The sequence below is a fragment of the Argentina anserina genome, chromosome 4, assembly GCF_933775445.1.
Source record: "Argentina anserina chromosome 4, drPotAnse1.1, whole genome shotgun sequence".
Taxonomy (NCBI): domain Eukaryota; kingdom Viridiplantae; phylum Streptophyta; class Magnoliopsida; order Rosales; family Rosaceae; genus Argentina; species Argentina anserina.
This window is the reverse complement of record NC_065875.1, coordinates 6358065-6371792: the sequence shown is the minus strand read 5'-3', so window position 1 is coordinate 6371792 and position 13728 is coordinate 6358065. Positions and strand designations below refer to the sequence as shown.

Here is a 13728-nt window from a genome sequence, read left to right as displayed (position 1 = left end):
TCATATATTAATAATAAAAAATGTACGAAACAACATGAACATATTCCACTTTCGCGGGCAACGATAGAATTTAAAATGTGCAGAAAAATCAAAACCCTAAACTAGAGAACTAACTATTCATATGCTGAATCTCTGAGGAGAGGCACAAATTGTCACCAAGGAACTAGAGAAGTCGGTTACCGAGGAGAGTGTAACTTCTAGGCAGGCATTATGAACATGGAACGCCCTTGTGGGCCACTGAAGAGCCATGCGAAAATACCCAAGAAAAACCCAAGTAATCTCAATATTGAAAACCCTGGAGTGGAATTCCACACATAACAAGAGAACCTGAAAACACAGCAAAATAACTTCATCTAACCTCTAAGGTCGTAGATCATGACCCAACAATGAGTGGGCCTCAATACCTAAGCCCAAAAAGGCCCAGGTGAAATTACTCAACCCACCCAAAGCAGTGGGCACTCAGGCTCCTCTATGCCCAGCGTTGCTTCTCGTTGAGACAAAAACCGTCGGCCGGCTCCCTATACATCAGTAACATGACCCATTCCACCGACTGCTGCCCAACAACGTCAAAATCCTCTCACCATGATCAAAATATCGCCGTCGTTGGACAACTCACGAAGAGCAGCGGATCACCAGCCTAACCAAGATCATTACGATGTTGAACCATGGAAAGTAGAGGCCACCAAAGGTTCCAGCCAAGTCACATTGCTGCCACCTCCTCGCAAATCTGTTAAGGTTGATCCCCGAAAGCCTCCCTATAGTTGGAATCTATCATGGTCGGCCAATGCACCGTTGGACTCGGATGGTCGAATCTGATAATCATCTGTCGCCTGCTTCTTTAATCGTCATACTAAAAATCTTTGAGTCATGCTCGTCATGGTCTAGCCATGTCGGAGATGTTCATCCCAACGAGCAATCGCTCAAATACCTGACTTACCCAATATTGGAAGCCTGGCTTTGTTTGAGGAATCGGATTGTGGTGATGGAGACCAACTCTGCGATTTCAATGGGGAGATTAGACCACTTTGATTCTGATTGTTGTGTTCCCTTTTTGGTGCAACAATTCTGATCATTGTCCATTGTTTATGGGATAGCAGTCCGTAGCAAATAAGGGAGAAGAATTTTTCAAGTATATATATATTTTGACGGTGATAAATACATAATCAACTACTACTAGCTAGGGCTAGGGTATTTTACTCAACTGAATTCTACCTAATTACAGAAAATAATGAGTGACTATTTTCACTTTGGTACCTCTAGACTATCAAATTTTATCGGTTTTATACTGTAGAACGAGAATCTGAAAACAAATAATAATGCAGACACGTGTACAAATAAAATGTGATTTATTGATAATCAAGCGCGAGGTTACAATCTTTGTGAACTCCTCTGATTCTATCTCCGTATGTGATTTGGCTCAAGGGTGACATGCACTTGATCTTGAGAATTTGAATTTGGATTTGGATTTGATGAAGAACGAGCCATTTGGTAGCTTGACGATTCTTCGTGGACTTGAGTTTGGATTTGGATTTGATGAAGAACGAGCGATTTGGTAGCTTGATGATTCTTCGTGGACTTGAGTTTGGATTTTGGATTTGATGAAGAACAAGCGATTTGGTAGCTTGACGGTTCTTCGTGGACTTAGGAGACTTCGGGATTTCTCGAGAGTGATCTTGCTCAAGTGATTTTCTCTCTTCTTCTCCGCTCCCCCTCTTCATGTTGGAATAGATATTTATAGTGTCAAAGCTTCTTTTTAATAGAATATTTTAATGATACTAAAATAATAAATTCCTTTAATTATATAATTAAATCAATATGTATTTTTCTGATTAATTTAAAATTAGTTATTCTCATAACTAAATTAAACATATTCAAATAATTGATTTAATTATAACCGTTAAAGAATTTATTAATTTAATCAAATGTCCAATTACCATTTCGAATCGTCAATGACATTCAATTTCCGATTTAAGTCGGAATCACGTAGCTTCGATTAAGATCATCAATTTATGTGCTGACACGAGTTTTATTCAGATCTGCACTAACTTTGTTGACTTTTGGGTCACGTGTGCAATTTTGTTGGATTCTTGATCGATTTAATTATTTAATGAAGATGATTTACTTCATTAAATTTCATGTGTCTACAGATATCTCAAGTTTGTTGTAGTTAAGATCTCAACTTTTCAAATTTGTATGCATGGCTTTAAAGCTTCAAATTAAATTTAGGCTGTGTATACTCCAACACTAGGACTAACATTAGCATTTTCGTAACGGAAACCACAACTTTAAATCAAAGTTGGAAGTTTAATAATTTTGAAGGTTAATTTGGTGAAATATAGACAAGAAAAGATTGTCAGTTTTGATCGACTACTTGTTAACTTGTTTCTATTTAGTGGCTTTTCATTGATGTTAACTAGATACCAAAATATCTTAATTATCTGCATTATTGAAACGACTACCCACTTATTAAATTTAGCATATAAACAACTAAATCGAATACATGAGTTTTAGCAAAGACAAATTCCTACTTCAAGGACAAATTGGGAGCGATCCAGAACGAATCTTGATCCGTTTTGGACTCATATAATTCGCTGAAACATGGCTTTACAATTTTAACTTGCAAGTTGTACATGAAAACACGGCCCCGGCTATTATGAGTTTTCTTTGAACCCTGTATAATCTGTAGCTGATAATACCATCGGAGATTGATTCCGACACCAAATCATAGATTGTGACTTCAACTTTCCACTCTCTCCCACGAAGCGATATTATAAGCATCTGATCTAAGCGTGAAACTCATCTTATAGACCTCAAAATATACTTTTGTGATCATACAAAATCACTCAAGCTCCCAATCAAAACCCTCATCACATGCACACGAAAACGGCCAGCTCCGTCCGAGTATATATATAGTTAATCGATCATGAAGAGATTTGTCACGGTCGGTATCATATGAACTGCACTGTTGCCCATTAATGAAAATAGTTTGCCATTTTTAAATACAATAAATCTCCCCACAGAAAGGCTGAAGGAGCAAAATACTCCATGCGTTGTCTTCATGCTTAAATTAAAGGTTGCGAGGTAATTCATAGTGCGAATCGTCAAAAAGAACTTATTCCGGCGATGGCTCCGAGGAAAGGACTACATTCAATAGCTGACAACTAGATAAGTTGGAAAATCCATTACCAAAAGCTCGAATATTAGGGAATTGAATGCTTTCACCTGAAACTGTTAGAAGATTGATGGTTGAAGACTTGTTCATATTCACCACCCAGTCAGCCACTTATGTGATGAGCCTATAAAACGACCTTCAAATAGTTTGTTCTCGATGGTATAAACCTTGTTCTCTTCTAGACTGAAAAACCGAAAACTGTTGTACGTCTTCTTGACCCTTACCAAGCACGAGCTATGGAGATTGAGGCAAGGGCTTGTTATAAGATGCAGCGATGTAAGAGTTTGCAGCATATATCCACGAAGAGCAAACTCCTTTGAAGCGAAGGATGGCAATGATCGACGCAAGCCTTTTCAATATCAACTCTGGGATTTCAAGTGGGAGCTCGGACCAGTTTGATTTGCACTGTTGTGTTCTCTTTATGATGCAGCAATTCTGATCATCTGCCATTGTAATTGGGATAGTAGTGTGTATAACAGAAAATCCGGAATGGAGGGTTTCCAAACTATAGATCATGATTATAGTTCCGGGACAGGGTGGTGACATAAAATATTCCTGATCAAATACTGCATGCTAGCTAGGGCCAGGGCACAATATAAATCGTGCCGATTTTCTTCCGTGCATTCCAATTTGAAGATGCAATTCTAATTCCATTCCATAGGAAAACATGTATTGAGATCAGTTCTTGTATTTAATACGTTTTTTTTTTTTGGTTTTGCTAAATAAAATCAGTTGTCTAGGTGTAAGGCAGCACAAAGGGAAGAGCAGACCCCGGAATACTAATCTGACATGATAGTAAGATGCATTCTGGAATGAAAAATTAAGAAAAGGTATTATAATCTAGTTCGAAGTAGACACGATGGAAAATAAATTAAAGATAAAATCTGATGAAATTAACACTATGTACCGTTACTTGCACAAAGATCGGGAACAATTCAAAAGTCCGGTTCTCCACTTCTCAAATTTGTAAAATGCAGGCTTAAACGCACTTTTTATGTTTTAGGCTGTATACTCCATTAAAATAGCAAATTATAGATAAACACTACTCCTTCAAAAAAGAAAATAATAATAATAATAAAACGGTTGAAACACTAAATGGTAAGATGATCTGATAAATGAATCCCTACCCATCAAAGCGCCGTACTAAAGCAATCTGACCAAGCCTAGAACACTCGATAAAAAATAAAAAAATGAAGGCGGCAAAAAATTAAACTACACAGGAGCAAAGTGTACAAGATGGCAAACGCTTCAACAACATTTGAATCTGCAAAACGTGAATACACCAGTACAATCCATTGTAGTAATAGTATATCAGACAATTCAGTATCCGAAAAAGCCCTCATGCGTGTTCATTTGATAGAAGTCTACAATTACTTTCAGCATTCTTCTTTAGAAAAGTTCAACGAAAAGATTCCACATTTTCCTTAAATTCTTGGAGTAGGTCATCCATGGTCTTTACAATGGAGTCTGCCTTATCTCTAACCCGTACACTCACCTGAACAATAAAAGAGTAACTTCTTACTTTTAACAAAAATTTATCATGCCTACCATGCACATAATGGTGTTATGTCAATTATAATTTTCTTGTATGTAAACCATGCTCCCCATACAAAGCTTAGTCCCGGTAAGTAAAAGAGAATGTTATAAAAGGAATTGAACAATGTTTTTGCGCCAGAAAACTGCAAATAGGGTGAAATGCAACATTAAGATTTAAACGAATAATAGTGGGATAACCTGTCCAGTTTTGACTTCCTCCTCGCCCACAACTAAAATGTAGTTGTATTGTGCCATTTGAGCTTCTCGTACCTGCAAAAACAAACAACCCCAACGAATTAGGAGCTCGGTTCTTCAGTAACAATAAATTGACATGTGAAGCAACAGAAGAACAATCATCATATTCTTTGGGCGGAAAGAATCTAATAGATAGTTAACAATCTCATTGCCAAGATTCATTTGCTTCATATGGGAGGGAGAGAGCTTGCATGACCTATGGACCTTCAATAAGTAAAAAATAAAAAATAAAACAAATATGATACATTACGACACAATTATGAATCCAAACCTTTTTCTGAATGGTCCGGTCACTAGTGTCAACATCAACAAAATAACCTGCCTGAAAGATTCTGTCCCGGACCTACAAAAAATTCAAAAAAATGTCCCCAACTAAGTCTCATGTAACATTTTTTTTATTTAAATTCAAATAAACTTAAGAAGAGAAACATAAATCAAGTGCAAGAAACTATTACATTGTCGGAAAAAAAATAGCAAGAACTATTGCTGAGAGCAACCAGCTTATTTCTCAGATTGATGTTGCGGGAGATATTAATTTAGCCTGTCTGGTTTCTGCAAACTATATCACTTTTTGACTTGGCTATGATTCAGGCATAACCAGAACTGCTAAATAACTTTTCATACCATATAGTAATCGGCTCTAGCTTGGCAATTAGCTAGCTATGAGAACCTACTCAACTAATTTAGTGTTAGGACTGCAAATTGTGCAAGCTGGCCTTGAGTGTTGAAGTGATTGACTTAATTTAGAAGACACATAACAAAGCAACAGATCTCAAAGAACACCACTACTAAGATTGATTACTTCTTAGGGAAGAAGCACATGTCAGCACTCCATGAATATAGAATGTAAAGTATGTTGAACCTATATATCTAATAAAATTAATGTACATATTGTATAATTCCTTAAAAGGAGAACCACAAAAAAGTTAGTGAAATTTTGAAGTATATTATTGAATAATTGAAAGAGGACAAAAAAAAAAGAATCAAAACCTGATATTTAAAAAAACAGGAAATATTTTTTTTGAAGTACCTGTTGAGCATAGGGCTGAGACTTATCAGAGACGGGGCAAACTATTGCCTGACGAGGACTAAGCCAGAACGGCCATTTCCCCTTATAGTGCTCCAACAGTATAGCAAACATACGCTCAACAGAACCCAAAATGGCTCTATGTATCATAACAGGTGCCTCCCTTTTGCCTTCTTCCCCCTCTGCTGAGTAATACAGCTCAAAGCGAGCAGGAAGCTGAAAATCCAGCTGCAACCAACAGTTTTTCCCCAAAACAATTACAGAAATAATGAGAAAACAAAATAAAAGGATCACTGGACAGGAAAACTGATGACAACATACCTGTAACGTTGCACACTGAAATTTCCTGTTCAATGCATCAGATACACTGATATCTATCTTTGGTCCATAAAACGCACCATCCCCTTCATTTATCTGTAACATGATCAAATGTGAAACTCCGTAGCCAAACAATAAATCTGAGGCAGCTACAGGAGTACTCTTATAAATAAATAGATAATGGACCCTAAACAACACAACATCAGCCACAAAAGTTTGGCATTCTACTCTAGGCCCAGGTTAATGGAATCAAAACTCCAACCATATCCATCTAGCTCCACGTACCAGCAAAACCATTATCTAAATTTCATACATTAATAATATTGCCATGATGTGCCTTTTACCATAAAAATACACACTAGACGTGTAATCAATTAAAGCATTAGGTAGGTGCCTAGAGGCAACTAGAGCATTATAAAAAGTACCTGCCAGTCTTTGCCAAATTCGTTTTTAAATTCGTTTAACGCGTCTGTCAGCGCTGCCTCAGCTTTCTCCCATGTTTCTATATCTCCAAGGTACTTTTCTGGCCTCTGCAACACACAAGAAACTAATTATTGCACACATACAATGAAGCTGAACTCCTTCAAAGAGAAAGACATCAGAATCACAAAAAAGATGCATTATTAGGGACATCTTACTGTAGATAGCTTCAGATCAAAAGTGAAACCAAATATATCGTAGGTGTACTGGATGAAATCTAAGACACCCTTAACTTCATCTTTTATCTGAAAAGAAAAGAACCACATATGAGTCCAGCAATCGAAACAAAGCCTGAAATATTTTAATAGTGATGTGGAGAATCAATTATGTTTAACTCACTTGAGATTCCCTGCAGAAGATATGTGCATCATCCTGGAACGTAAGTGAGCAAAAGTTGGTCAAATGATCACAAACATACAACTGGATGAGTAAAAAAGAGAAAGAAGTAAAAAGTATAAATCCACAAATAAGTATATCAATCAGATAGTCGAACCTGCTGAAACCTCCTGACGCGAGTTAACCCGGTGAGAGCTCCACTGGCCTCATTCCGGTGCAACACCCCAAAGTCAGCCATTCTAAGAGGAAGTTCTTTAAAATAATAACAAAAAACAATAATCAATGCCTATGATGAACATGAATACGTATTGATTTGACCATCTGGCAAGAAAATGAAAAATCAGAACAAAAGATGATACTTGACCTCTATAGGAACGAACTCTGTGCTGAAACATTAAACAATGCCCCGGACAATTCATGGGCTTCAATCCAAACTCTTGTTTCTCAATCTGTAGTAGAAAATAGTTATTACAATTCATCATATGCAACACCAAATCGAGCTAAAACTAATTCCTAGCTACTGAAATAAGTAATCATTTCCTACAATGAGTTCAACATTACTTATATATTGAGCAATAAAGCCTGTTTATGAATCAACCAGCATTACAAACTTCCCCAGAAAAAATACATCCACGCACACAAATAAAAAACAATCTCTAGTCATTATATATCATTAATTTGTTTTCCATTTCCTTGATCCTGACAGACAGATTGCATTTAAGCACGAGGGGGTTTTCACAAGGTGCTCCAACATGAATATGTAGAAGTTATATAAAAAACTCACCTCAAAGACAAACATATTATCCTTGTAATTCGCAGCATGACCAGATGTTTCCCAGAGTTGCATATTGTACATGTTTGGCGATATAACCTACCCAAGAAAAGTAAAACTAAGTACAAATCATTAAAGATTAATGGGACGACAGAACAACTGAAAATTCATTAACCTCTTGGTATCCTCTTTGTCTGTATTGATTTTTTATGAAGTCCATAAGCTTGTTATAAATCCGGGTCCCATTGGGCAGGAAGAACCAACTTCCTGGACTGAATTTGACAAAAGTATATATTAGATTATTAAATAATAAACAATCTTAGCCAATTAAAACAATAAAGATATATAAATCCAGAACATACCTAAGTGGGTGATTAAAGAACAGCTCCTGCTTTGTACCTAACAATCTATGATCATATTTCTTGGCTTCTTCCAGATTCTTGAGATATTCCTAAAAAAAGGAAGTCCACATTAGGAAGAATGACATACTTTTAGGTCTGATAAACACAAAAATTCATAGGCATAGCTTCTAAAGATTTTCTATGATGACTATAAAATATATTTTTTTCAACCAATTGTTTACGGTAGCATTCATTGTTTTATACGGATTGATTACAGGTTAAGCTCATGTTTGAAACAACATGACATGTCTTCAACAGCATGCCATCATTTGACTTTATGCAGCTTCAATGGATTAATGTAGGAAACCAGGTTTAAGTTCGCATGGTGTAATCTATAAATTACCCTTTCAACTACCGATTGTACTATTTTAGTTAGTTAAAACACAATTTATCCTTCATATGTGAAACGGACTGAAACCTTTTCAAAACAATTGCAATCTGTAAGCAATGGTCAAGTTAAATGTCATCATGTAGCATTGAATTAGATCCTTACACATTTTTGTCCAAAATGCCATTTGGGTACTTAGTGCAACAATGAGCACAAGGAACTTTATATTCTAACCACAGTAACAAACTCAGCTTAAGCAGCTGACAGAACTAAGAAATGAGATAAGTAAACCAAAGCCAAAGTTGCCAGAAGACAAATATAATATCACCTGCAATCTTTTCTTATCAGGATAAGATATTCCGTAAACTCTCTGTAAGCTTTCACGATCTTTATTTCCTCTCCAGTAAGCAGATGAAGCCTGGAGTTACAAATTCACAGATCAAACATACAGACTATCTAAGCCAGTAATAACAAATCAGAAGGTACATCTCAGAAATGACATATTAACATACTTTCAAACATGCAAACGCTTTGACAAACGATGTGTTCGGTATGTGTGGTCCACGACACAAGTCAACTAAGGGGCCACATCTGTAGACGGTGATAGTTTTGTCAGCTGGAAGATCATTGATGATTTCAACCTGGTGGAAGTAGAGCAAAGAAAAAACAAAACATATTTGAAGTGGGTAAAGCATGAACAAACTAGTTAAACTCAACCAATTAAAAAGAAACTAATTGGCAGCTTCACTTACCTTAAATGCATTATCAGAAAAAATCTCAAGTGCCTGATCCTTCGATACTTCAATGCGCTCAAATGGCTGTTTGTCCTGGAAGAATAATACAAATAAAAAGTCAAGAGTATAATATTGCAACACCTAATGTCATTCGCAATCCATTAAGGTGAAATAGTTTCCTAAACAAAGGTAACTTTGCATGAATTTTCTTACAAGATAATAAACATACCTTAACAGCCTTGTCTGCTCCTGATACAATTTTCTTGAAGTGGTCCTCATTCAATCCCAAATCTCCGTAAAATGCATCATAATAGAAACCCTGTCATTAAATTCAAACATTCCATAAGTTACTCAAATGAGTATTCAGTAGTCACGAAATAAAAGGCACAACCAAACAAAATCAGAATACCTCTCCTCTAGTTGTGCAAGGACCTATACACAGCTTGCAACCATACTCCGCTTCAAGCGCCTGCAACCAAAATCGAAATTCCATCACTGCAACTCAATCAAAACACACATAAACATTCGAAAATAAAAGCCTCACTACCTCTCCGAGAATGTGCGCGCTGGAATGCCAGAAAGTGTCCCTCCCTTCATCTTCGTCGAAAGTATACAGCTTCAAGTCACAGTCACCCTCCAGAGGCCTGCTCATGTCCCACAGCACTCCATTGACCGAAGAAATCAACGCATTCGACGCCAAGCTCTTTGAAATCTCCTTCGCAACGTCGAACGGCGAAGTCACCCACTTCTTCCCCTCCTTCACATTCCCGTCCTTCAATGTAATCCTAAAAACCAAGCCAAAAAGTCCACAACAGAATCAAATTCCATCCCTAAATCAACACAGACCACCGCCGATGGTCTCAGCTAGGGCTTAGAGTTCGATAACAATACTCAAACAGAACCAAAATCCACTCACACACAGCAACACTGAAGGTCTTAGGGTTTAGGGTTTGAAGAAGACTCACTTGATAGGATCGGAAGGGAGAGCCTGACGCTCGGCGAGCTGCTGCGCCTGGATGGCCTTGAAGAGCTCGATGCGCTTGGGAATCACGCTAGCGAGGTAAGCGTCGTCTTTAGGATAGGACGCCATGGCGGCGGCGGCCGGCGGCATAGCGGCGGAAGATGGCGGCGGAGGTAGGGAGGAGAAGGATTTCCGGTACGGCGGAGGAGTCAAAGTGGAGAGTGAGGGAGAGTTTCGGTTACGGCGGAGAAGAGAGAACGAGAAAGCGGCTGCGGCTGCGGCTGCGGCTGATATCGAGGTTTTAGAGCACTGCAGCATATAGTAACAATATTTCTGTGACCCGCTCTCATATCACTATATGTTGTCCGAGACTAAAACATTTGGGCTTGTTATCCAGTTGGGCCTTAAAATGTGTGGATCCAGTGGGATGAAACTACTCTGTATCCGATCCAATTTGTATGTCTGAACTCTATTTTATATGCTACCATTATTTGTCTACGGTGCACATCTGCACACCATGCCGATCAAAATCTTCACAGTTTAATTCCAACTTTTAAAATCTTGTGATTCTCATTATATGTTGTCATCAATTTTTTTTACTGACTTTTTTTTTCACACAAACAAAAAATAGTTTGCATTGTATGTAGCGCTGCATTGTAGAATTTTCTATCATCTAAGACTACCATTTAGAAGTTAGATCTAATTTCCATAAAATACTGAAGTAATGAAAGGTGTTACTTTAATGGATAAGTGTAAATGATTTGATTTCTCTTTCTAGCACTAAATAAATTTTAGAGAATAATTTTAGATGATTAAAGTTTTTAGACATTTCTCTTGAGATAGTGTGCACGTTATATTATACTTGTGGATTGGAAATGATATACATTCATATGAGAAAAAAAATACATTAGGAAAATTTATGACAAGGTTGCTTGCCTTGTTGCAAGAAGGCAAGAAGTCTTCTCTCGCGGCAATTTATTTTATTTGACTTTCTTCCTAAATGGGTCTGCATCTATATTATTGTTCTATTTATCAATTTTCTATGTAGAATTCTTTTTTCTTTCACATCCATAGTTGTTTCAACTCATACAAAACCAACAAAATATAATAATGTAACTGTAAGATTATTAATCTGGTCGAAATCTAACAAGAACGTCGTATCCCAAATGAGAGTAAATTGAGTTAGTCTCACAAGTAGCAATAAGACCATGACTCAATCACTAAATAGGCCTGCCAAATTGAATATGAATGCATTAATACGGATTAGTGAGAAGTCAATTTTTATCTTTTTTTGGTTTAGGCAATATACTAGGTGGGCTTAGACAATTTATTTCCGGCCTAACACATTAAACCAATATCGCCTATATATAATCTTTTTTGGTTCATTATTTGAAGAACATTTACCTTCTTGTTATTCAATTTTGAATCTTCAATGGCCATCATCCTACGTGAAGTAGCTACAAACACATTTTTTATGTGCTATTATGTTTTACTGTTTTTTGTTTCATCGAATACACATTACTTAGTTGATGGAGCACCACAAGTTCCTTGTTACTTCATATTTGGAGACTCATTATCTGATAGTGGAAATAACAATTGGCTTCTAACATTGGCCAAAGTCAATTATCGTCCATATGGCATTGATTTTCCACAAGGTCCAACTGGAAGATTTTGCAATGGAAGAAATTTAGTCGATATTATTGGTTAGTATCTTTGTAAAAAATTTAACACATTAATCATGTTAGTTTAGTTAACTATTTGCGCTAGTTTTAGAATTGAATGAATTATATAACTTACATTTGAAAATTATAAACTTATATAATTCATTAGCGAGTATTAAGTAAGAATGCTCTAATGTATCACCATGCTAATATCTCTCCATTGCAGCTGAACTACTAGGTTTTGTTGATTACATTCCCCCTTTCGCGAATCCAGTAAGAGGAGATATAAGAAAAGGAGTAAATTATGCATCTGGTGCAGCAGGTATCCGTGACGAATCTGGACGTAACCAGGTACGTATGTTTTAACTATTTGATACCAGTTCATTACTTGAAAATATAAGAAGTGTGTGTAACAAGAACAACTTTATGAAATATGTAACTTCGATATGTTTTAATTTGATTTCAGGGAATGAGAATACCCTTGAATAAACAATTGAAAAATCACCAAAGTATAGTCAAAACGCTCATTGCCTTAAAGGGAAATAATGGTGAAGGTCATCTAAGCAAGTGCATATATTCAGTTGGAATAGGCAGCAATGATTACATTAACAACTATTTCATGCCAAGACTCTATAGAACTAGTCAATTATATACTCCAGAGCAATATGCAGATGTTCTTATTCAACAGTACTCTCAACAACTACGGGTTAGTACGCACTCAACTTTTCATGATTATTCTTCTTTTAATGTGAAACTTACTAGAGCATTTGTAATGATGGTAGACCCTTTACAACTCTGGGGCAAGGAAGGTAGTCATTTTTGGACTAGGTATGATAGGCTCTACACCCTTTCAAGTGGCAATGTGTGGCACAAGCGGTAGCGTATGCGTCGATAACATCAACAATGCTGCCCAAATTTTCAATGCAAAGCTCAAATCACTTGTCACTGACCTTAACACAAATCTCACAAATGCTAAGTTTATATACATAGATTATTATGGAATTGGACAATCTGGTGCTGCTTCCTCTCCTCCTGGTAATTAATCTTCTTTTTCATTCTCTTCTTTATTGTGTTTATCATGCATAATCTGAAGTTTAAGAGTTCATCAATGCATCTCATATATATTTTGAATCTCAGGTTCTGTGAATTTCACAGCACCATGTTGTGAAGTTGAAAAGAATAGTACGACAGGGCTATGTACTCCGTTCAAAACCCCATGCCAGAACAGAACTATATACGCATTTTGGGATGCTATCCATCCTACTGAGATTTCAAATCTTGCTATTGCAGCAAGAGCATATAATTCTACACAATCTACCGACGCTTTTCCATATGATATTAGTCATTTAGCTAAATTATAATAATAATAATAAATATATAACAAGTTAACTAAATAAATCCCGCAGCTAGTTATGGGAACAAATACAAATACAAATACAAAAAATATAATAATAATAATAATAATATGGTGCTACTAAATGTACCAAACAAATTTCTTGGCATACCGAGCATACTTTATACACCCACATAATTACTCACTACATCTAGTAATTTCCCATGATGACCTTGTTCTATCAAAACCCAGCAAAAGAGTGAATCACATCCCGCCCCTTTCTTGTACCAAACCCATAAAAACTACACCTGCCTCTTCTTGGTCATCACTCTCTTACTTCCGTCGACTCTCTTGCTTCTGCAGATTTGAAGGTATCTCTCATTTCTTGGTTTAAATTACATCCACAACATATTT

At 36.6% G+C, this 13728-nt stretch overlaps 2 protein-coding genes across 2 annotated transcripts; one reads left to right on the top strand and one right to left on the bottom strand.

Annotated features, from left to right (window-relative positions):
- Positions 1-4396: 4396 nt before the first annotated feature.
- On the bottom strand, positions 4397-10638 carry LOC126792637 (threonine--tRNA ligase, mitochondrial 1). Its single transcript, XM_050519078.1, has 20 exons — positions 10325-10638; positions 9907-10144; positions 9769-9828; positions 9589-9678; positions 9378-9452; positions 9138-9266; positions 8954-9043; positions 8259-8347; positions 8072-8168; positions 7909-7995; positions 7489-7573; positions 7282-7376; positions 7128-7160; positions 6947-7033; positions 6734-6838; positions 6312-6404; positions 5994-6218; positions 5235-5306; positions 4907-4978; positions 4397-4667 (listed from the first exon to the last, which is right to left on the bottom strand). Exons 1-20 carry the CDS (start codon positions 10636-10638, stop codon positions 4572-4574), a joined length of 2232 nt encoding a protein of 743 aa, XP_050375035.1. The 3' UTR covers positions 4397-4571.
- Positions 10639-11752: 1114 nt separating this feature from the next.
- LOC126792091 (GDSL esterase/lipase At4g18970-like) lies at positions 11753-13342 on the top strand. The gene is made up of 5 exons (XM_050518580.1): positions 11753-12023; positions 12208-12332; positions 12448-12687; positions 12764-13016; positions 13119-13342. Exons 1-5 carry the CDS (start codon positions 11753-11755, stop codon positions 13340-13342), a joined length of 1113 nt encoding a protein of 370 aa, XP_050374537.1.
- The last annotated feature ends 386 nt before the right edge of the window (positions 13343-13728 follow it).

Coding starts and splice junctions, on each gene's coding strand:
- LOC126792637 (XM_050519078.1), bottom strand. CDS start 10,638: ATGCTGCAGTGCTCTAAAACCTCGATATCAGCCGCAGCCGCAGCCGCA. Junction 5,307..5,993: donor CTCAGCCCTATGCTCAACAG/GTACTTCAAAAA, acceptor AATTTTTTGTAG/GTCCGGGACAGAATCTTTCA. Junction 4,979..5,234: donor ACCGGACCATTCAGAAAAAG/GTTTGGATTCAT, acceptor TTGTTTTTGCAG/GTACGAGAAGCTCAAATGGC.
- LOC126792091 (XM_050518580.1), top strand. CDS start 11,753: ATGGCCATCATCCTACGTGAAGTAGCTACAAACACATTTTTTATGTGC. Junction 12,688..12,763: donor AGTACTCTCAACAACTACGG/GTTAGTACGCAC, acceptor TAATGATGGTAG/ACCCTTTACAACTCTGGGGC. Junction 13,017..13,118: donor TGCTGCTTCCTCTCCTCCTG/GTAATTAATCTT, acceptor TTTGAATCTCAG/GTTCTGTGAATTTCACAGCA.